General features: G+C 38.4%; 1 protein-coding gene across 6 annotated transcripts in view; it reads left to right on the plus strand.

Annotated features, from left to right (window-relative positions):
- GALNT18 (polypeptide N-acetylgalactosaminyltransferase 18) overlaps positions 1-22,313 on the plus strand; it is a 476,899-nt gene extending 454,586 nt beyond the window's left edge. For all 6 annotated transcript variants that reach the window (XM_001379569.4, XM_056802082.1, XM_056802084.1 and 3 more), the window contains one exon: positions 21,876-22,313. In XM_001379569.4, the coding sequence (XP_001379606.1) occupies positions 21,876-22,022 (147 nt within the window). In that variant the 3' untranslated portion in view covers positions 22,023-22,313. The remainder of the gene's footprint in view (positions 1-21,875) is intronic.
- The last annotated feature ends 716 nt before the right edge of the window (positions 22,314-23,029 follow it).

The following is a 23,029-nucleotide window of genomic DNA, read 5'->3' on the forward strand; positions in this document are numbered from 1 at the left end:
GGGGATGGGGTAGCTCTCAGTCCACTCTCTGATTGCCTTTAAGCCAATGAGAATAATGCAGGAGAAGGCAACAGGGCTTACTATCTGTTTAGGGAAATGGGAGGAGGAATTGTAGCAATGGTTTGGGTTCAGGGGAATTGGAGTCTTAATCTAACTTCTGTCACTAGTGTAGGCAATGAGCTCCTTCAAAGGAGGGAGTCTCTTGCCTTTCCATAAGTGCAGGGAGCAGATGGAGCTCTAGACTTGAAAACAGGATACCTTGAGTTCAAATCTGACCTCAGGCCCCTACTTACTTTGCCACCCTGTGCAAGTCACTGCCTCAGTTTCCTCAGCTGTAAAATAGACATAATAATAGGACCCCCCTCTTATAGTCATTGTGAAGATTACAATGATATAATATTTATAAAGTATTTTGCAGTGATTGGAACACTCATTGAATGCTTGTTTCCCTCTTTCCCCAGAATTCAGCATAGTGCCGGTCACATAATAGACACTTAAATGCTTGTTGAATGACTATGTGACTTTGCACAAATAAGGCACTTTCCCTTTCTCAGGCTCAGTTTCCTATTCAGTCAAATGGCAGAGTTGGATCAGATGACTTCTAATGTCCTTTCCAGCCTCAAAGTTCTGCAGTTCTCAAAGTCAAATTACAAAGCATTATTTAAATAACAATTCCATTAGAATCTTCCTAAGGACCTATTTGACTAATTGCCAAATGAATGGAACCTCAGAGGCTCTGCAGTGAGCTCAGTATTGCAGCTGCTGGTTGCTTGCATCTCCTCTAAATCCTTCACCCTTGTGCTCCCCCCCAGCTGTCCAATGTGGCCAATGGGAGGTGCTTGAGATCAAAATAAGAGAAGTCTGTTAATTGGGGAGAGATGGACAGAGAGGGAGGCAAGAAAACCCTTTTCAGAAGAGTGTGCAATATGAAAAGAGCTAAACCAGGAAGGAAAATGAGGCTTTGGTCATGGTTGAGATGCTGAGCCTTCCAAAAAGGCTCAGATGGCATCTCTACTCTAATCCAAGGAGCTGATGCAGGATGACTGACCCAGCTTCAAACAAATGATGTTTGCCAGGAGCCCTTCCTAATTCTTCCAAAGATCCCGGCCCAGAGGGGACAATAGTTCATGGAATCACAGGTAGAAAGTTGGGAAGGATCCTAGAGGTTGTAGAATCAATCCCCCTCATTTTATATGAGAGGAAACAGAGTTTCAGAGAAGTTGTGACTTGCCCAAGTTCACAAATTAGGGGCAAAGTGCTCCATTTATCCCCCTCTTCTCCACCTTTATCAGTTCCCATCAGCCACTGAAAGTAATGATTCCACCTGATGATGAAAAGAAATGGCTGCAAGGCTAAGATAAGAGATAAGGCTATATCTCTTTAAAGGAAATGGGCAACCACTGAAGATTCAGGGCAAGAGAGGCATCAATCAAACCTATACATCAAAGGGTTAATTTAGTAGTTGTATGAAAGATGGATTAGAGAGGGAGTGGGGGAAGGAGAACAAAGATGTTGTAGAGATGGAATTTTGGCAGGAGGAGAAGGGAATAAGCATTTACATGGCACCTACTATGTGCCAAACTATTATTTCATTTGACCCTCACCACAACCCCCATTTTGCAATTGAGGAAATTGAGGCAAACAGATTAAGTGACTTGACCAGGATCATATGGCTAGTAAGCATCTGAGGCTGAATTTGAATTTAGGTCTTCCTGACTCCAGGTCTAGTATTTCATTCATTACTTCTAAGGGACTGACCTGGAGTCAGGAAACTTGGGTTCAAATCTCATTTCTACCACTTACTCTCTGTCCATGTAAAAAAATTCTTAATTGCTTTAAGTCTGTTTCCCCTTTATGAAATGAGAATAGTAATAGTCATGCTACCTACTTTCTGGGGTTGTTATGGGACCATGCTTTGTAAACCTTAAAGCTCTATAAAAAGTCAGTGAATAAACATTTATTAAGCATCTCCTATGTTAGCGTAATGTGGATTAGGACTAAATGATTCTCAAAGCCCCTTCTAACCTAAATAGTTCATGAGTCTGTAAATTCTCCCACTACTCCAAGGAGATGTGTAGGAGAAGTCCCATTTATTATTTTTCATTGGGTGATTTAACTGCCTCAAAGTCTAGATAAAGTTCCCTCACTAATAACAGAGCACTGAATTTGGAGGACCTGTGCTTGTATCCTGACCCTTCCATGTACCAGGCACTGTGCTAAGTTCAGGGGATACAAGAAAAGGCAAAAGACAGTCCGGGCTCTGGAGTTCACATTCTAATGAGGGAGAATTTCCCGAAACAACTACAACTATAGAGTGCACAAACACTCTATATACAGGATAAATTGAAAGTAATTGACAGAAGGAAGGCACTAGAATGAAAATGTGTCATTAGTTTGTTTGTTTTTTAATAAAAGACTTGAACCTGATACTTCATTAAAATTCTAATACAAAGGGACAGCTGGGTAGCTTGGTGGGTTGAGAGCCAGGCCTAGAGACAGAAGGTACTGGGTTCAAATCTTGCCTCAGACTCTTTCCTAACTGTGTGACCCTGGGCAAGTCACTTAGTCACATTGCCTAGCCCTTACCACTCTTCTGCCTTAGAAACAATACACAGTATTGATTCTACAGTGGAATGTAAGGTTCTGTTTTTTTTTTTAACCCCATGGACCATTGGACTTCCATTTGGATATAATTGGGCTCCTTTTTTATTTTTAATTCAAGCATAGTCACTTTCCCTCCTACCCAACACCCTACAGCCTTTGCAGTGAGCCCCTCACCACAAGAAGAGTAAAAACTCCAAATCTCAGATCATTACTCTTTTTTAAAAACCCTTACCTTCCATCTTAGAATCAGTACTAAATATTGGTTCTAAGACAGAAGAGCAGTAAGGGCTAGGCAATGGAGGTTAAGTGACTTGCTCAGGGTCACACAGCTAGGAAGTGTCTGAGACTGGATTTGAACCCAGGACTTATTGTCTCTAGGACTAGCTTTCTATCCACTGAGCCACCTAGCTGCCCTAGTCATCACTCTTGATAGTCTATGCCCATAATCATCACCACCATCATACCATTCATCATCATCATCATCATCATCATCATCATCATCATCACTATTATCCTTATCCTTATCTGGTGCTTTAAGATTTGCCACATGTTTTCTAGTTCTTCTCATTTGGTGAAAGCACCATTTGACCAGGCAAGTTTCTTCCTCTCCAAAAGCCCAAATTTCTCCATTAGCATAATGAGGAAGAGCTAGATGATCTCCAATAACCCAAATGTTTCATGAGTCTGGGAACTCCCTCACTCCTTAAGAACATTCATTCTGCTTATTCCTTTTCAGAGGGGGATTTAACTACCAATGGAGCTGGTTAAATTTCTCTTACCGACAATGGCTGGCTAACCATAGAAAAAAGTCTGAATTTGGAGCTCCTGCATTTGAATCCTGACCTTGTCATTTATTTCCTACCTGTGTGATGTCAGGCAACATATTGAAGCTCTCTGAGCCATTTAAAATTAGAGCTTTGAACTAGATGGTCTTTAAAGCCATTACAGCCCTTGAGCTATGATCCTAGGAAGTCTCCTTTTTTCCAGGCTCTCTATTTGGACTTGTTATTGCAAGCCCCCTAACTAACCTCATCATGCTGGCAGAAAGAGGTTTCAAGGCTCAGGCTTGCTAGGCAGCTTCCATGGATCAGCTAATCTGGATGATTTTACCAGGGGAATGATTTCCAGGCAGTGCTAACTCCAAATCTTCATTTGCATCCTTCTTCCCAACTGCTCTTGGGATTCCTCTACACTGAAGAGATCCAGCTACTTGTCCTGGTCCAAGCCAAAGAAAAAGTGAAGAAGAGTAGCCTGAAGACATAGGAAACGGTTTATTGTAACCATTGGGAGTTCTGAGGTCAGTTAGTCAACCAAAAGAATTTCGCATATGCTATTCTGTGCCATAACAAGAAGGAGAATGCCATAGAAGATAAGCAGCCTTAGAGTCAGGTAGACATGGGTTCAAATCCTACCACTAGCAAATACTGGTTGTGTGACTCTAGGCAAGGTATTTTATGTCTCAGTGGTCCAGATAATACTCTAAGAGTATAAACTGACCATCAGTTATCCATCTGAATGGCTAGAAGATATTTTCTTACTAAGAATCCCTTATAGTAATCAAATCAAAGGTCTGGTCCACAAAATAGTAATAATGTACCAAGGAAAATGTGCTAGGTGCTGGGAATATAAATTTTAAAATTATCCCTGCCTTCAACCCATTTTTATCCTGATGCTAGTAATAATAGATATCATTTATATGGTACTTTATAATTTGAAAAGTAATATATATGTATGTATAGGAGTATACATATATATAAATTCATTTGATCTATGATATCTAGATATAGATGCAATTATTATACCCATTTTACTGATGTGGAAACTGAGGCACTGAAAGATTATGTGATTTTCCCAAGGTCACACTGCTAATTAGTGTATGAGACAGGATCTAAACTTGAGTTTTCCAACTCAGAATCCCAGATTCTATTCACCATGTCATCTGGTTGCTGCTAGAGAAAGAACACAGCATGACATAACAGAAATGGGTCCTAAAGACAAAGTCCATTGACTAAGAATATGCCTGATGAAGGCTTCAGATCTGTAAGGGGCAGGAATACCCGGGACAATCAAGGATGCTGCTCTGGAATTGAAATTGAATGGGATCCCCATGCCAGAGTTGAGATTAGCTTCTAGAATAGGCATTCATAGTCAATTTTATGTTCAAGACCCTTTTGGCAGGCTGATGAAACCTAAGGATCCTTAGAATCACAAAAGAAAATGATTATGTTGAAATAACTATTAAAAAATTTAAAAACAAGTTCATAGACTGTGGGTGATGAGCCCCCAATCTATAGGAAAGCATTCCCAAAGAGAATGTAGAGACACTATGACGAGAACAATGCTACTTCCTAGACAAAGTAGAGCAGATATAATGGCTCCCCATTTAACAGTTGAAAAAACTGAGTTCTTAGGATACAAAGTGACTCTCCCAAGGTCACACAACATGATAGTGATAGTGCCAGAACTCAAACCCAGACCCTTGCCTCCCAGTACATTGTTCCTTTGACTGCAACATGATAAGACTATCTTGAACCCAAACCCTCTGACAGAAGAGGGTCTTTTAAGACCCCTAAGACAATGGGAGAACTGAGCCTACACAGAGGTGAAAACCATGCTGGAAATGAGAAATGGGCTTTGGGGAGTGTTATTAGGCTTCTTAATTCCATACATTCCATTTTTGAATTTTTTTAATGCTGTTTCCATATTTAATTTGGTTTCCATTCCAATTAAGCTCTCTGTGTGCTACTGCCTTTCTCCTGCCAGGTTTAATTGCCCTTATTTAAATACTTTAATTAAAAGTATTGTGGGTTTCCAGATCCTGGAGTTGTAAGTATTGCACAAATAATTTAGATGGCTGGGCTGATAAGCTAAACAACTGTGCTCTCCTAAGGGAGAAAAATCTGTGCACTGAAAACTCCAATGCCTAGGCATCATGGGGTTGGATGTACGTCTGAAAGAGGTAGAAGTGGGGATGGGGCACCAGGGAAAATCCTCAGGGTACCAAGTCCTGACCTGAATGTGGATTGGCAAAACCATCACAGAGAACCTCTGTTCCATTTTCCTCAAGTGACAGAAATGGAAACTGAGACTCAGAGAAGGAAAATCATTCCTCTAAGGTCATACAGTTATTGGTGGCAGGAAAAGAACTAAATCCCCAGGTGTTTTGCTCTCCATCAAACACACTGTTCTCAAGACTAGCTGCCAGAATTCTCTTGTAACAACCTAAACAATCCTTTGCTAAGCTCCCAGATAGGGAGCTGGGCTCAGCTTGCCTGGTACATCATAATCAGTAAGATCTGAGTTTGAAGAGGTCAGAGGAACGATTAATAAGCACATACAGTCTGAGATCCTGGGGGGGAAATTGGCCCCAGAGGAATGGGATGAACTCAAGAACAAAATTCTGACAAAACCACAAACACAAATGGTTCTGATGAGGAATTTAAAAAAAGAAGAAGAAACTGGGGGAACCAGCATAGATACTGAGCTAATTCATCGACGAGTTCTGATTTTTAAAAGCCATGTACAGAAGATGGAAGCAAGGGCTTAGGGTGAATACAAAAGAGAGGCATGCTCTGCTGAGTCTAAACTGAGACTGCCAATGAATGCTAAGACATCAACAAAGATGTTTTCTGTTAAGTAAAGGACAAAAGAAAGATCAAAGAAGGAAGTAGATTGATGCTTGGGGAAGATGACATCAGAGAGAAAACAGAGTTTTATACAGGGCAAAGAGCATAAGATTTGGATTCAAATCCTACCTCTGTTTATTATCACTGTGACCTTGAGGAAATTGCCTAACCTCTCTTGGCCTCAGTCTCCTTGTCTGTAAAATGAGAATTGGTCCAATTATTTGGACCAGTTGATTTCAGCTCTAAATTTATGATACTACAAACTATTATTTCATTTTTGAGGTTTGTTTTTTTCCCCTACCAAAGCAGAAAATCTAGAAAGGATAGAACAAAGGTGTTTGACAAGGGAGTTGAAACCAAAAAAAAAATAAGGAGTTAGTAGGTGTTGGTATTTATCCCACAATGGTTAAAATGTTAGTTCTGTAGTCAGGAAGATCTTTGTTAAAATCTCATATTAGGGGACAGAGAGGTGGCTCAGTGGATAGAGAACTACTCCTAGAGATTATAGGTCCTGGGTTCAAATCCGGGCTCAGACCCTTCCTAGCTATGTGACCCTGGGCAAGTCACAACCCCAGTTGCCTAGCTCTTACTGATGTGCCATGGTACTGATACTTACTATTGATTCTAAGATAGAAAGTAAAGGTTAAAAAAAAAACTTCTCTTAGCTACTTCCTTGCTGTATGTCTCTGGACAAGCCAATTTGCCTCAGTTTACTCAACCATATAATGGGCATGATGATTGAACCTACCTCCTTGTGTTGAGATGACCAAGTGAGAAAAAATGTATAAAGCACTTAGCACAGTGCCTGGCACATAGTGAGCTCCAAATAAATGTTTGTTTCTTTCCCTTCTCCCTCAAAGAATTGAAATCACCAAGCCCAGATTAAACTACATTCTAGGACACAGAAAGAATGTGCAGATGAGATTTCTCAGCTTCTGTCAGCAGCTTTTGAAAAAAAATCACAAAAAATAAGAGTTTTCATAGAACTGAAAATGGGCAAGTGCAGTCCTGATTTTCAAAAAGAGGAAGGAGGTAAGCTATTCTAAATATAGGCTGGCAATCTAGCCTTTGATTCTTGGCACAACTGGAGATACTAGCAGATTGCAGTGGAAAAGCAACCTGAGGTAGCTAGCTGGCTCAGTGGATGGAGCACTATGCCAAGAGTAGGGAAGACTTGAATTCTAATCCAGCCTCAGACAATTATTAGCACTATGAATCTGAGCAAATCATTTATCTTCTGATAGCCTAGGGGCAGCTGGAGTTAGGAGGATTGGGTTCAAATATGGCCCCAGATACTTCCTAGCTGTGTGACCCTAGGCAAGTCACTTAACCCCCATTGTCTAGCCCTTACTGCTCATCTGCCTTGGAATCAATACTTGTATGGATTCTAAGACATAAGATAAGGGCTTAAAATATCTATCCATGTCATATCTCTTTGCCTTGATCTACTGGAGAAGAAAATGACAAAGCACTAGTGTCTTTGCCAAGAAAACTCCATGGATAGAGTGATCCACTGAGGCACAAAGAGTTGAACCTGATGAAAAATGATGTAAAGGAAAGAAATTTGAATTTACAGGTAAAGAATTTGAACTAGAATCCCTTACTACTTGAACGGCCTTAAACAAATCCCTTCATATTTCTAGGCTTCCATTTCCTTTATTGATAAAAAAAAAAGGTGTTATAGTCAATGACATTTAACATCCCTTCTATATCCAAATCTATGATCTTGTGACAGTTCTAGAACATCTCTAAAAACATTTCTTAATGTTTAACTTAAACCAAAAAAGAGAGTTCCCATACACATAGTAGGGGTAAAAATGGGAATAATTACTTATTAAGTACCTACTATATTCCAGACACTGTGCTAGGTACTTCATAAATATTATCACTTCCTTAAGTCTTCGTATTAGAGAAGTTTTATGTTTTAATAGCTTAAAACTGCACTAAGGCTTTGGGGTCGTGCCATATTATCAAAGAAGATCACCTCGTCATTAGAATCTTGAAATGTCACATTTAAGCCTTTTAAGGTTGACTAAGTAACTAAGAAACACAGCACCGTGCTGTGTTAGAAGCCTTTGGGGATGACTCAGTTGGAATAATCATGATTACAATACCAGGCATGGCACCCTGCCCTTGAGGAGTCATTGGCACCCAAGAAATTCTCATGAGCCATATAGGTCAGGATTGAATATGGCAGACTCTCTCACTGTTAACAATTTGTTATAGTGGAAAGAATGATTGACTGTGAGTCAGGAAATCTGAGCTCTAGCCCTAGCCCCATTGCTCTATGACCCAAGTTGAAAACTTCTAAAGGCACCAAACTGTAGGACCAATAGAGATCAGATAAATTTCATATTACTCCCTTTCATATAACACCATGGTTACTCTACATACAAGATAATCCATGTCTTATCTGCCTGCCTGGATTGCTCTCCCTATAGGAGACTGTAAGCTTCTTGAAGGTCAGAAATATTCTGTTTTCTCTTTGTACCCATTGCCTTTAACAATCTTGGCACATAATAGCACTTAATATATTACTGTTGAATTGAATTGAATTAAGATTGATAAGAGGGGCAACTAATGGTTCAGTTAATAGAGAGCCAGACCTTAAAATGGGAGGTTCAAATCTGGCCTCAGACACCTCCTAGCTATGTGACTCTGGACAAGTCACTTAACCCTAATTGCCTATCCTTTACCATTTTTCTGCTTTGGAACCAATATTTGGTATCAATTCTAAGACAGAAGATAACAATTGTTTGGGGTTTGTTTGCTTTAAGATGGAGAAGAGCAAAAAGCAAACGTTAGAAGCCTGAGCCCCAATCCAATATCTATCCCATAATGAACCTGCTCTAACCCATGTAATGGGGTGTCAATTGGGCATCACAATCGATTAGAAGGGGCACTCAATTTGAAGACAGAAGACTTGGGACCAGATGCTGTATCTGCCATGGACAAGCCATTCATCTAACTGGGACCCAGTTTTCTCCTCTGTAAAGTGAGGGGATGCAATTGACAAATGGTCAAATGGTTTTCAGATAAAGAAATCAAAACTATCAATAATCACTTGAAAAAGTGTTCTAAATCCCTTCTAATTAGAGAAATGCGCATCAAAACAACTCTGAGGTACCACCTCACACCTAGCAGATTGGCCAATATGAAAGTAAAATAAAATAATAAATGTTGGAGGGCATGCGTCAAAATTAAGACAATAATACACTACTGGTAGAGTTGAGAATTGATCCAACCATTCTGGAGGGCAATTTGGAACTATGCACAAATGGCTTTAAAAGACTGTCTGCCCTTTGATCCAGCCATAGCACTGCTGGGTTTGTACCCAAAAAAGATAATAAGGAAAAATACTTGCATAAAAATATTCACAACTGTGCTCTTTGTAGTGGCAAAAAAATTGGAAAATGAGGGGATGCCCTTCAATTGGGGAATGGCTGAACAAATTGTGGTATATGTTGGTGATGGAATACTATTGTGCTATAAGGAATGATAAACTGCTTATTTCTATAAAAACTGGAAAGACCTCCCTGAACTGATATGGAGTGAAATGAGCAGAACCAGGAGAACAATTTACGCAGAGACTGAAACATTGTGGGACAATCGTATATAACTGACTGCCACTGATAGCAATTAACAATCCAGGACAATCCTGAGGGACTTATGAGAAGGAATGCTATCCACATCCAGAGAAAGAACTGTGGGAATAGAAACTCACAAGGAAAACATTTGATTTTTCACTGGTATACATGGGAATTGAGTGGGAGGTTTTGGTTTTCAAGAGATTATTACAAAATGAATTATGTAGAAAAATGAGGGGAGGAAATAATCTAGATGATCACTAAGGTGTCTTTTGGTTCTAGCTCTATAATTCTCTGAGTAATTAGAAAAGAAATGTAAATCCTAAAGTCTGACATAGATCTGTCAAAGACAAGTCATAGCTAACAAACCTCATCTTCCATTTTAATTTTTTTGGAGAGAGGCACTTACTGACTGGCTAGTTCAGGGAAATGTAGACATGATATACCTAGATTTCAGTAATACATTTGGCGAAGGTTTTCATGGCCTCTTTGTGGGCCAGATGGAAAAAAGCATGAGCTAAGTAGATTGTACAATTTAGACTGATGCAAAACTGATTGAATAAGTAAACCCAAAGGATGGCAGCTATTGAACTGAAGGCAACCTTGACAGAGGTCTCTGGTGGAGGGCTCCAAGAATCTGTCCTTGACCTTGTGCTGCTCAACATTTTCTTCTATGAATTAGACAATGGTGGGGTTGGCATTATTATCAAAGTTTCAGGTGATCCATCTGAGAGAGATTATTAACATAATAAATGATATAATCAGGGTCCACAAAGATCCCCAAAGGCTATAATAATGGAATAAATCTAATAATATTAAATATAGAAGTCCTTCAACAATATTCTGAAAAATTAATTGCACAAGCAGAGTAGACTACAGAACTGAAATATTAATGAGTCTATATTATAACAGTCTAGACAGATAAATGGCTCAGTGGATAAAGCACTGGTGTCAGGAAGAGCTGAGTTCAAACTCTGCCATGAACTAACTGTATGACCCTTCACCTCTGTCTGCTTCAGTTTCCGTTGTAAAATAGAGATAATAATAATACCTACCTCTCCAGTTTACAATGTGTGTAACTCACTTAGACCAGTGCTGGGCATATAAGAGATACACAATAAATGCTTTTTTTTTTAATGTAGTGGCCAAAAAACTAAAGAGATATCAGAGTCAATGAACAGAAAGTTAGTGTCCAGAATAAGGCAACATCCTCTGCCCTAATCATTCCAAATTCTGAATACTGTATTCTACTATGGACACCACTAGCTATAGACCAATGAGAGGAGAGCAACCATAATGGTCTGGAAACCATGCAATATAAGGAACAAGCCAAGGAATATATAGTTTTAAATAGATCTTAGAGATCATCTAGTCCACTCTTCTCATTGTGCTGAGAAGCAGCATGCATGGTGCAGTGGATAGAGGACTAGACTTGTGGTCAGGGAAGACCTGGGTTTAAATCCTACCTTTAACACTTTGTAACTATGAATATGAATAAATATGAATAAGAGATAATAAAAACTGAAGAACTGATCCATTAATTCACCAAAAGGATCAATTAAGATCATGAAAAATGGAAAGTTCTTTCCAAGATTAAACCAGGATATAATATCAGTCATTATTATTACTGAGGGAAACAGAGGCTCAGAGAATTTAAATAGCTTCTTACTGTCACACACAAAGAGTAGCAAAATTAGGTTTCTTTTTTATTTTTATTTTAAATATTTTTCTAAGTTTACATGATTCATTTTCTTTCCCTCTCCTCTTCTCTCCCCCCACCCAGAGCCAACAAGCAATTCCACTGGTTTGTACAAATGTTATCACTTGATACTTATTTCCATATTATTCATTTTTGCTATAGAACCATCTTTTAAAGCCTAAACTCCAAATCACACACACACACACATACACACACACACATATACATACATATATATATGATAAGTGATGTCATATATTCTTCATTTGCATTTCTACTCCCATAGTTTTTTCTCTCGATGTAATTAGCATTCTTTCCCATAAGTCCTTCAGGAGTGTCCTGACTTGTTGCATTGATACTAGTAGCAAAATCCATTACATTGGATTGTTCCACAATGATTTACTTTCTGTGTACAGTGTTATCCTGGTCCTGATCATTTCACTCTGCATCAGTTAACTGAGATTCTCCCAGTTCATATAGAAATCCTCCAGATCATCTTTCCTTACAGCACAATAGTATTCCATCACCATCATATACCACATTTTGTTCAGCCATTCCCCAATTGAAGGACAACCCTTCATTTTCCAATTTTTTGCCATGACAAAAAGAGTGGCTATGAATATTTTTGTACAAACATTTTTCCTTACTATCTCTTTGGGGTACAAACCTAATAGTATTGCTAAATCAAAGGGTATGCATTCTTTTATGTGCATCTCTTTGCACATAATTCCAAATTGCTTTCCAGAATGGCTGAATTAATTCACAATTCCACCAGCAATTTTAATACCTTCAATTTCTTTTTCTTCTCTAATTGCTACTGCTAGCATTTCTAGGACAATAGTAAGTAGTAGTGGTGATAATGGGCATCCCTGCTTCACTCCTGATCTTATTGGGAAAGCATCTAACTTATCCCCATTGCAGATGATACTTGCTGATGGTTTTAAATAAATACTGTTTATTATTTTGAGGAAAGACCCTCTAATTCATATATTTTCTAGTGTTTTCATTAGGAGTGTGTGTTGTATTTTGTCAAAGGATTTTTCTGAATCTTTTGAGATAATCATGTGATTTCTATTAGTTTGGTTGTTGATATGGTCAATTTTGTGGATGGTTTTCCTAATATTAAACCATCCTTGTATTTCTGTTATTATCCCACCTGATTATAGTGGATAGTCTTTGTGATAAGTTGCTGTAGCCTTTTATCTAGTACTTTATTTAATATTTTTTCATCTATGTTCATTAATAATATTGGTCTATAGTTTTCCTTCTCTGTTTTTGGTCTTCCTGGCTTGGCAGTTAGTACCATATTTGTATCATAAAAAGAATTTCATAACAATCCTTCTTTGCCCATTTTGCAAAATAGTTTGTAGAATGTTAGGATTAATTGATCTTTAAATTTTTGATAGAATTCACTTGTGAATCCATCTGGCCCTGGTGATTTTTTCTTAGAGAGGTCCTCAATGGCTTGTTCAATTTCTTTTTCTATTATGGGATTATTTAAGTATTCTATTTCTTCTTCTGTTAATCTAAGCAATTTATATTTTTAGAAATATTTGTCCATTTCACCTAGATTGCCATATTTATCATCAAATAATTGGGTGGAATAGCTCTCAATTATTGCCTTAATTTTCTCTTTATTAGAGGTAAAATCACCCATTTCATTCATTATACTGTTAATTTGTTTCTCTTCTTTCTTTTTCTTATTTAATCAACAAATATTTTGTTTTAATTTTTTTTTCAAAATACCAGCTCCTACTCTTATTTATTAGTTCTATAGTTCTTTTACTTTCAATTTTATTAATTTCTCCTTTGATTTTTAAGATTTCCAATTTGGTCTTTATCTGAGGATTTTTAATTTGTTCTCGTCCTAGTTTTTTTAGTTGCATGCCCAATTCTTTAATCTCCTCTCTCTTTTTTGTTAATATGGGCACTCAGGGATATACATTTTGCCCTGAGTATTGCTTTTGCTCTGTCTCATATATTTTGATTTGTGGTTTCCTCATTATCATTCTCTTCAATGAAATCAGAAATTGTTTCCATGATTTGCTCTTTAACCAACCATTTTTGGAGAATAAGATTATTTAATTTCAAATTAATTTTTAATTTGCCTCTCCATGGAAACTTACTAATTATAATTTTTATTGCATTATGATCTAAAAAATTACATTTATTATTTCTGCTTTTCTGCATTTCTTTGCAATGCCTTTATGCCCTAATACCTGGTAAATCTTTGTAAATGTACTATGTGCTGCAGAGAAGGTATATTCCTTTTTATCCCTATTTACTTTTCTCCATATATCTATTAACTCCAATTTTTCTAAGATTTCATTCACATCTCTTAATTCTTTCTTATTTATTTTTGGTTCAATTTATCTTGATCTGATAGAGGAAGGTTAAGCTCTCCCACTAGTATAAATTTACTATCTATTTCCTCCTAAAGCTCCAATAATTTTTTCTTTAAAAATATGGATGCTATACTATTTGGTACATACATGCTGAGTACTGATATTTCTTCATTGTCTATACTGCCTTTTATCAGGATGTAATTACCTTCCTTATCTCTTTAAATCAGATTTATTTTTACTTTGGCTTTGTCAGATGTCATGATTGCATCTCTGCCTTCTTTTTCTCAGTTGATACCCAATAAATTCTGCCTGTGTGTGTCTACCTGCCTCATGTGTGTTTCTTGTAGACAATATATGGTAAGATTTGGGTATCTAATCCACTCTGTTATTTGCTTCCATTTTATGGGTGAGTTCATCCCATTAACATTCAGAATTATGATTACTACCCATGTATTCCCCATCATTTTGATTTCCTCTTTTAGACCTGCCCTTTCTTCTTTCACTATTTCCTTCCACATCAGTGTTTTGCTTTTAATCAGTCCCCTTTTTCACCCTTATTTTACTTTCCTTCACACCCCCTCCCTTCTTATTCCCCTCCTATTTCTTTTTAAGATCTATTAATTGCCCCACACAGAACTTTCCCTCCCTTTTAATATTCCCTTCCCCTTTCTTCTCCCCCTTGTTTATTCTCTTTCACCTTCTCTGTAGGGTAAGATAGAATCTTATACCCCACTAGATCTGGCTGTTCTTCCCTCTTAGAACTGATTCCAGTGAGAGTTAGATTTTCGTATTACCTATCACCACTCTCTTCTTCCCCCTCCTATAATGGTATTCTTCCTCCTACTTTGTACCTCTTTGTGTAGTATAATTTATCCTATTTTACCTCTTTTTTTAATTTCTCTTAGTACCATCTTCTTTTTTGCTCCCCTCCTCCATATTTTTACATATCATCTTAAACAGCTTAATACAACAGCCTCTGCCTATGAATATTTCTTCTTTCTACTATGATAATGAAAACAATTTTTAAAAGTTACAGATATCCCTTTTCCATATGTGAAAACAATCAATTTGACTTTATTGAAGTCCTTGAATTTTTTCCCCTTTTTATGGTTCTCTTGAATTTTGTATTTGGAAATCAAATTTTATGTTTAGTTCTGGTCTTTTCTTTAGGAATGCTTGGAAATATTCTATTTTATTAAATGTCCATACTTGCCCTTAAAAATATATAGTCACTTTTGATGGGTAGGTGATTCTTAGTTGTAGACCCAATTCTCTTGCCTTTCTGAATGTCATAATCCAAGCCTTGTGGTCCTTTAGTGTGGAAGCTGCCAGATCCTGTATAATCCTAACTGGAGCTCCTTGATATCTGAATTGTCTCTTTATGGCTGTTTGAAGTATTTTTCTCCTTGGCCTGAAAGGTCTTGAATTTGGCTATAATATTCCTGGGAGTTGTCTTTTGGAGATTAAATGTAGGGGTGATCTGTAGATTATTTAAATATCTATTTGGCCCACTTGTTCAAGAATATCAGAGCAATTTTCTTGGTTAATTTTGTAATAAGATGTCAAGGTTTTTTTGGTTGTTGTTGTTCCATGATTTCAGGTAGTCCAATAATTCTCAAATTGTCTCTCCTGCATCTGTTTTCCAGGTCAGTTGTCTTTTCAATGTGATATTTCATATTTTCTTCTATTTTGTCATTCTTTTTTATTTCACTTTATTAATTCTTGAAGTGTTGTGAGACCATTAGCTTCTACTTGCCCAATCATAGTCTTTAAAGACTGATTTTCAGCTATGATCTTTTGATTTTCATTTTCAGTTTGGTCTATCCTGCTTTTCATGGCTCCAGCAGGTCAATTCTGGTCTCCAATTTCCTTATTACTTCATTTGATTTCTGTGCCTCTTTTTCTATGTGGGAAATTTTTCCTTTTAAGCTGTTATCTTTTTGTATTGCTTTCATTTCTTTTTCCCACATTTCTTACCATTTTTATTCTATCTTTTTTATTTGATTCTTGGACTACTTTTTGAGTTCCTACAGGGCGTGTGGCCAAGGTAGGGGGAGGGATTTAAATGTGTTTGCTTGTTTCTCACTCTTTTCTGTTGTTTCTGTATTTTGCTCTATTTCTCCATAGAAATTCTCCAGGATCAAGAGCTTTTTTTGCTGTTGCTTATTCCTTTTGCCTCTAGAGGACTGAGATTCCTGTATTTTGTTGGTCATTTCTTTCTTAGCTTCTGTCTCATAGGGCTTTGTCTTGGTGCTGTCTTCCCTTCCCTGTCAGAAGCCTGAGTGAGGGCACGTAGATCTGTGATGCTCTTTGTGTGATCTTCCTCCCTTTCTGCTGCTGCTGTTGCAGCTATTTATTCTGTTGCTGTTCAAGCTGCTGAAGCTCTGATTCCCTCCTCCAATGGCTGGTATTTTCAAGGGTGGGCCTGTAGTGTAGCATGCTGTACCACATTTTTCCCTAAGGCTATCTTCTTTAACTGCTAGGGCTGGCTGCTGCTGCTGAGTGGGAGTGAGCTCCCTGCTTTTCCCCAAATCTCACTGCCCAGGTCTGGAACATCCCTCAGGGGTGAGTTTGTGGTGCTTTCAGGCAGCCCCCAAGAATTTGTAGACTTCCTTAGCCCTGGTTCTCATTAGAAGTGGGGAGTGGAGAGAGGGGTAGTCCCTTATGCAGTTTTTCCCCCTTATAGAATTGGAATGCCCTCTCGTTGCTTTTGTCCAGTGGAAGGACCCCTTTATTCATCATGTTTTGACCTCTGTCCTTTTGAAATGCTTTGTAATGATTGGTTTGGAAGAAATTTCTAAGCAGCTCCAAGTTTTTCCTGCTACTAAGTCACAATCTTAGCTCCACCTTTGAGCATTAGGTTTCTAACTCAAATTCTCTAAACCAAAATTAGGTGTTCTTTCCAAAGGAAGTAGGGAACTTTAGCCTGGAAAAGAAAAGATTTTGAGTGATATGGTTACTACGTTTAAGTATCTGATGGACTGTCAAGTGGAACACAGATTCATCTTATTCTATGCAGGCACAGAAGGGGATCTAGCTGGTACAGAGGATAGAGTGCCAGGTCTAGGGTCAAGAAAACCCAAGTTCAAATCTGGTCTCAGACACTTACTAGTTGGATGACCCTGGGCAAGTCACTTAACCCCATTTACCTCAGTGTCGTCACATATCGAATGAGCTGGAGAAGGAAATGGCAAACTACTGCATTATCTTTGCCAATAAAACTCCAAATTGTTTATGAAGAGGCAGACATGACTGAAATGACTAAGCAACATCAACAACTCAGTCTCAGAGGGCAGATGAGGAATCAGAGGAATGATGAGACATTTCATGGGAAAGGATTTGTACTCAATATTAATAAACATTTTCTTACAATTAAAGGTGTCCAAAATTGAACAATCTGCCTCTAAACTTTGTCAGTCCCTTATTTCTACAAATCTGCAAAGAGAAGCTGAATGGTCAACTATTTTCCAGATAAGTTATAGAAGGGAATGCCTATTTTCCATAAAACTGGAAATAGCACTCTGCCCCTAAACTAGAGTGGGTGAATATCCCAAAGCTTCAGACATCTAGACCAACAACCTTTGGATGTCTTGAAGTCCCAGTGAAGTATTAGGGATGATATGCAGAGAACTCCAAACTCACTAATATTTTGACTCAATTTTGAGGAGTGAGACAAGGCTCTAATGGGGCCAGGGACCAGAGAGGGCACTTGGCTGGTGGTTATTTTACTGAGAGTGGCCTCTCATATCCTTAGACAAGAAGATCCATTATTAAAATTTCTCCTCTTTAAGAATGGGTCCTGTCTGTCACTGTCACACTCTACCAAGAAAGATTCTGTGGCTCAGGGAAATTCACAGGCACTCTGGATTTGACCCAATAACCCCATTAAAACTTGCCTACTGCCAAAGCTCTTGATGATGGCATGGAACAGAACCAAAGCCAGCCTAGTTTCAAAGACCTCAAAAGTCAAGGGAATGGATTAAGTTGGGTGGAGAGATCAAACAGGAGAAAATGAACCCTTGATTAGGTCTGAGAAGATTTTTTTGGACTCAATTCCAGAAAAAGTTAATCTAAACTTATGTTTTCTCTTCCTTATCCACCACTTCACAAAGACATCACAAGAGGTCTTCCATATGTCATCATTGTCCCTTCCATATCCCACCTCTCCCAATATCCAAAATCACAGGAGGCTTGTGATATATAGAGACAACTCATACCTCGTTAACAATTTATACTAGCACTATTTTTCTGTCCATTTCCTAGTGTAATCCTTTATAGTATTATCATGAAATATGGAGTTCCCATTTTATAGAGGATACTGAAGGTCCAAGAAAGGAAGTAATTTGATCAAGGTCATAGAGAGGAAGGCAACAAGCATTTTTAAATGTTCCTATTATGTATCAGTACTTTAAAATTATTACTTCACTGGGAGAAGCTAGGTGACTCTGTAGATAGAGAGCCAGGCCTGATAATGGGACATTCTGGGTTCAGATCTGGCCTCAGTGACTTACTATGTGACCTTGGACAAGTCACTTAACCCCCATTGGCTAGCCCTTACCACTCTTTTGCCTTATAAAAAATGCACAGTATTGATTCTAAGATGGAAGGTAAAGGGTTTTTTTTTTCTAATTACTTCATTTAATCCTCACTACAATCCTAGGAAGGGCAGGTAGGTGGCACAGTGGATAGAGTGCTGGGGCCTGGAGTAAGGAAGATGAATCTTCCTGAATCCAAATCAGAGCTCAGACACTTACTATCTCTGCGATCCAGGGCAAGTCAAATAACCCTGTTTGCTTCAGTTCCTTATTTATAAAATGAGCTGGGAAAGGAAATGGCAAACTGTTCCAAGTATTTGCCAAGAAAGTCTCAAGTGGGATCAGTAAGAATCAGACACATCTGAAACAAAAGAACAATAGCTCTAGGAGGTATGTACTGTTATTAGAATTCATTTTACAGATGAGAAAAATTGATACTCAAATTACTTGTCCAAGGTGACACAACTAGTAAATGTCCGAGATCATATTTGAACTCAGGTCTTCATGACTCCATTCCTGGTACCCTATTTTCCTTGCCATCTAGCTGGTAGTAAGTGATAGACCTGGGATTCAGTCTCAGATCCTCCACCTAAATTGAACACTCCTTTCATTGTACTGTGGTGTTGACTACAATATCGGTTCTCTCTCCAGTAAACCATACTCCAAAGCCATCTGAGACAGATATGTACTCTACCTGTTTGGGTATATAGATATCAGTGTCTACACAGACGCATTCCCTGCCCATGAGAACCATCTCCCTGAAGGGACCACATTGGTAGACATCAGCATCCACATGCCACTTTTGAAACCTTTTTTTAATTATCATATACAACCACTGTGAGGGGCAGATGCAATTGCCAATGCATACTGAAAAGAATACCTACTATATTTGGAATGAGAAGACCTGGATTAAAATCCCAAACTTCTCTTTGACAACCTTACATAAGTCAACTTTTCTAGGCTGTATTTTCCTCATCTATAAAAATAATGATATTGGAACTTGAACTCTCCCAAGTCTCTTCTAGGTCTAGTTTTTGCAATACCATAAACTAGATCTTGGACCCAGGTCTGTTTCTCTTTACTAGTTCAGGGCTTTATCTGTTGATAGTGACGTGAATATAATCCATGATTTTCCTCAACTCACATGCCTCAGTAGTTCACTTAGTTCTTTAGACTATCACTAATTCTGTGGGCTGACCTTTGTAAGGCCTTTCACTATCTTCATCATTCTCTGGATGTTCTTGAACATTAATATCCTTCCCACTATAAGGTGCCCAGAGCTGGACAGATATGATCTGACCAGGGGATATTAGATCGAGATTGTAACCCTCTTAATTCCCACATTTAGTGCCTCTCTTAATTCAGCCTCAGATCATATTCAATTTCTTGCTTTCCATATTGAATAAAAAAATTCACATAAATGAAAAATATTGGTCTTGAAATCTGCTAGGATCCCTACATCAGTTAATACTTGCAAATGGTAGCTACTCTCCAAAATTGACTCAAGTACCTACTGAATCCCTCCTGTTGCTCAAACCCAGAGAACTATTTCTGCAACTTTCCCAAGGAGCTACTTCACAAGTAACTCCCTGCACTCACATCTCAGATGATGCTCAAGGAGGAACCATTCTACTGGAGAAGTCAAGGAGAGCACTGGACTAGGAGTGAGGAAATCTGGGTTCAAGACTAATCCTTACCAATCAGAAGATATGTTATGAAGAGAAAGGTGTGGTATGGAAGAAAAACACTGGATTAGTAATCAGATAAACTGGGTTCAAATTCTGGCTCTGGTGTGATTTAAGACACATCATTTTAAGGTAGCTAGGTGATGCAATGGAGAGAGAACCAGGTATGTAGATGGGCGGTACTGGATTCAAATCTGCCCTCAAACATTTCCTTGCTCTGTGACCCTGAGCAAGTCACTTAGTCCAAATTTTCCTAAACCTTACTCTTCTGTCTTGGAACTGATACCTGTTATCAATTCTAAAACAGAAGATAAAGGTTATTTTTTTTAAAAGATATATTGCTTCTCCCTGAGCCCATTTCCTCATATTTAACATGAATAAGGTTAGTGTTCCAAAAACCTAAAATATAAATTACCTAGGAAATAACTTTCGATAAGCATTGCTGGAAAAGTGGAAAACAATTTGGAAGAAATTAGCTTTAGGTCAATATATTACACCATATACCACAATAAACTTCCTACCATTTAGAGCTCTCTAAAAGTAGAATGGTCTGCCTTGGTAGGTGATGGTTTCCCTCTAACTTGGGGTCTTCAAGTAAATACTAGATGACCATTTGTCAGGTATTTTGCAAAGAGGATTCTTAGATATAGCTTCGATAAAATGGCTCTTTCCAATTGCTCCTTTGATACTTTCATGGTCACAATCTTCAAGTTGACTTTGTAGCAATTAAAATTATCTCAAGAAAATGATTTTTCTTACTATTAAAATAATTTATTATTTAGCCAGTCAAGACATCTCAACCATCATAAGATGAAAAGACACTCCTAATCCACGTACCTATATACATTTTTGGGGGTGGAATTCATTATTTGGCTCCTTCTTTGAACATCCCCAAATATCTCTAATTTGGGGGCAGCTGGGTGGCTCAGTGGATCAAGAGTCAGGTACAGAGATAGGAGCTCCTGGGTTCAAATCTGGCCTCAGACACTTCCTAGATATGTGACCCTGGGCAAGTCACTTAACCCCCATTGCCTAGCCCTTACCACTCTTCTGCCTTAGAGCCAATACCCAGTATTGATTCTAAGACAGAAGGTAAAGGTTTAAAAACAACATCTCTAATCGGCAATCTATCTAATTAGGAAGTGGTCCATAAACCTTTCTACTTCTCCCCATTCCCACAGATGGATGTCACCAAAAAAAAAGTATCATTGTTGAACTTTTCCTGTTAGTCAGTGTCTGTGTGAAAAGACCACAATCCTTGGGATAAAAAAAATGCAAAAATCTATAGACTGAAAGGAGCCAAATCTGAGAACTGGCTCAGGAATTCTCCCTTAGTATATAGGAATGATTCTGAGCCTTTATAATCCAAGACCCTGATATAAAAATAATACAGTATAAGGAAAATAAATTCTCACAACTTAAAATCTCTCAGCCTTTGTTTACTCATCTAAAAACAGGATAATATCACTTGCCCTATGGGATTATTAAGAAGATCAAAAGAGATAACATGTGGACCTTAAAGCACTATATAAATACTATTATTGTTGTCAGCAATAGCAGCAGCAACCCACTGGGTATCTGTCATCTGAATATGATGGTCATGATAATGTAATAATTATGTAGCTCCTTATTTCCCTGGCACAAACAGGGAGTGAATAGAAGGGATCTTTCTTGTCCTGTCTTGTATCCTACTCTATCCCTCTATACACACACTCACGCTTTACTTTCTGCATCCATAACTAGTATTTGGACTATAATTGTCCCCTGACCCAACTCTCGGCTTTGACTTTTCAGGAAGGGCCCATCCAGAACCGGCGATCCAAGCGTTGCCTAGAGCTGCAGGAAAACAGTGACAATGAATTTGGGTTCCAGCTCGTGCTGCAGAAGTGCTCTGGCCAGCACTGGTCCATCACGAACATCTTGCAGAGCCTGTCCTCCTGACCAACCCTGCAGAGAGAGGGGAACCTCTCCGTCCCATCTCCTGCTACTGTGTAGCAAGAGTTACAAGCGTGTTGCCTGCTCTACTGTATTCTTTTCTTGGGGTTTTCCATGTGGAAGCTGGGCTTGTGGGCTGAGAAAAGAGACTCATTTCCTACTCAATTTTCATGGAATTTATAGAAAGATGCTGAATGGTGGGTGAGGGTGTAAGGTTATAAACTATTTTACAACTGTACATAGGGAACAAATGGAGACTATTTATAACAGACAATAAAATGCTATTGGTTAAGAAAAGACTTCCTCTGGTCATTTGGTGCTCTGCAAGAGGATGGGAAAGTCCCTCCAATCCAGGGGTTCATAGAGCTGAAGACAAATTGGAGTTTGCTTTTTCAATAGCAATTCATGCTAACATTGATTAAGCACCTATTAGATGTAAATTTGATCAGTCAATCTGGAACTATTTATTGGGTGTCTTCCATCATATAGGCTGGTAGCTGCTGGGGATGAAATGACAAAGAAAGAAATAGTTCCTGACCTCAAGAAACTTCCATTCAATATAGTCCATTCTCAGTTGATATACTCAATAACCCTTGGAGGAGGAGACTTTTAAGAGCTCAGGGAAGAGCTGCCCAAAGAGGTGTTCATCCATTTCACATGGCCTCTACTTGCTTCTCCTCCTAGTCCAATATGAGATGAGCCTTGGATGATAAGAGCATCACTGACATGCACTCTGATCAGGAAATTCAAACTGGAAGTGGTCTGTAGAAATGAGCATCTCAGTTACTCCTCTCTGCCTAACGCACCAGACACTACTCAATGGCCAACTTTACATCCTAGAGACCCTAGTGACTAAGTAGATTTGGGGGAATGGGACTGCTACTGCCTAATACTGACATCTCCCTGGGAAAATACTAATGTCCTCTAGATAAATATCACCCTGACAGTAAGGTTTCTGGTCCCTTTTCAACTACTGCAAGCGATGGGTAAAATGACCTCTTTGTCAGAGCCTA

This window comes from Monodelphis domestica, chromosome 6 (assembly GCF_027887165.1).
Source record: "Monodelphis domestica isolate mMonDom1 chromosome 6, mMonDom1.pri, whole genome shotgun sequence".
NCBI lineage: Eukaryota > Metazoa > Chordata > Mammalia > Didelphimorphia > Didelphidae > Monodelphis > Monodelphis domestica.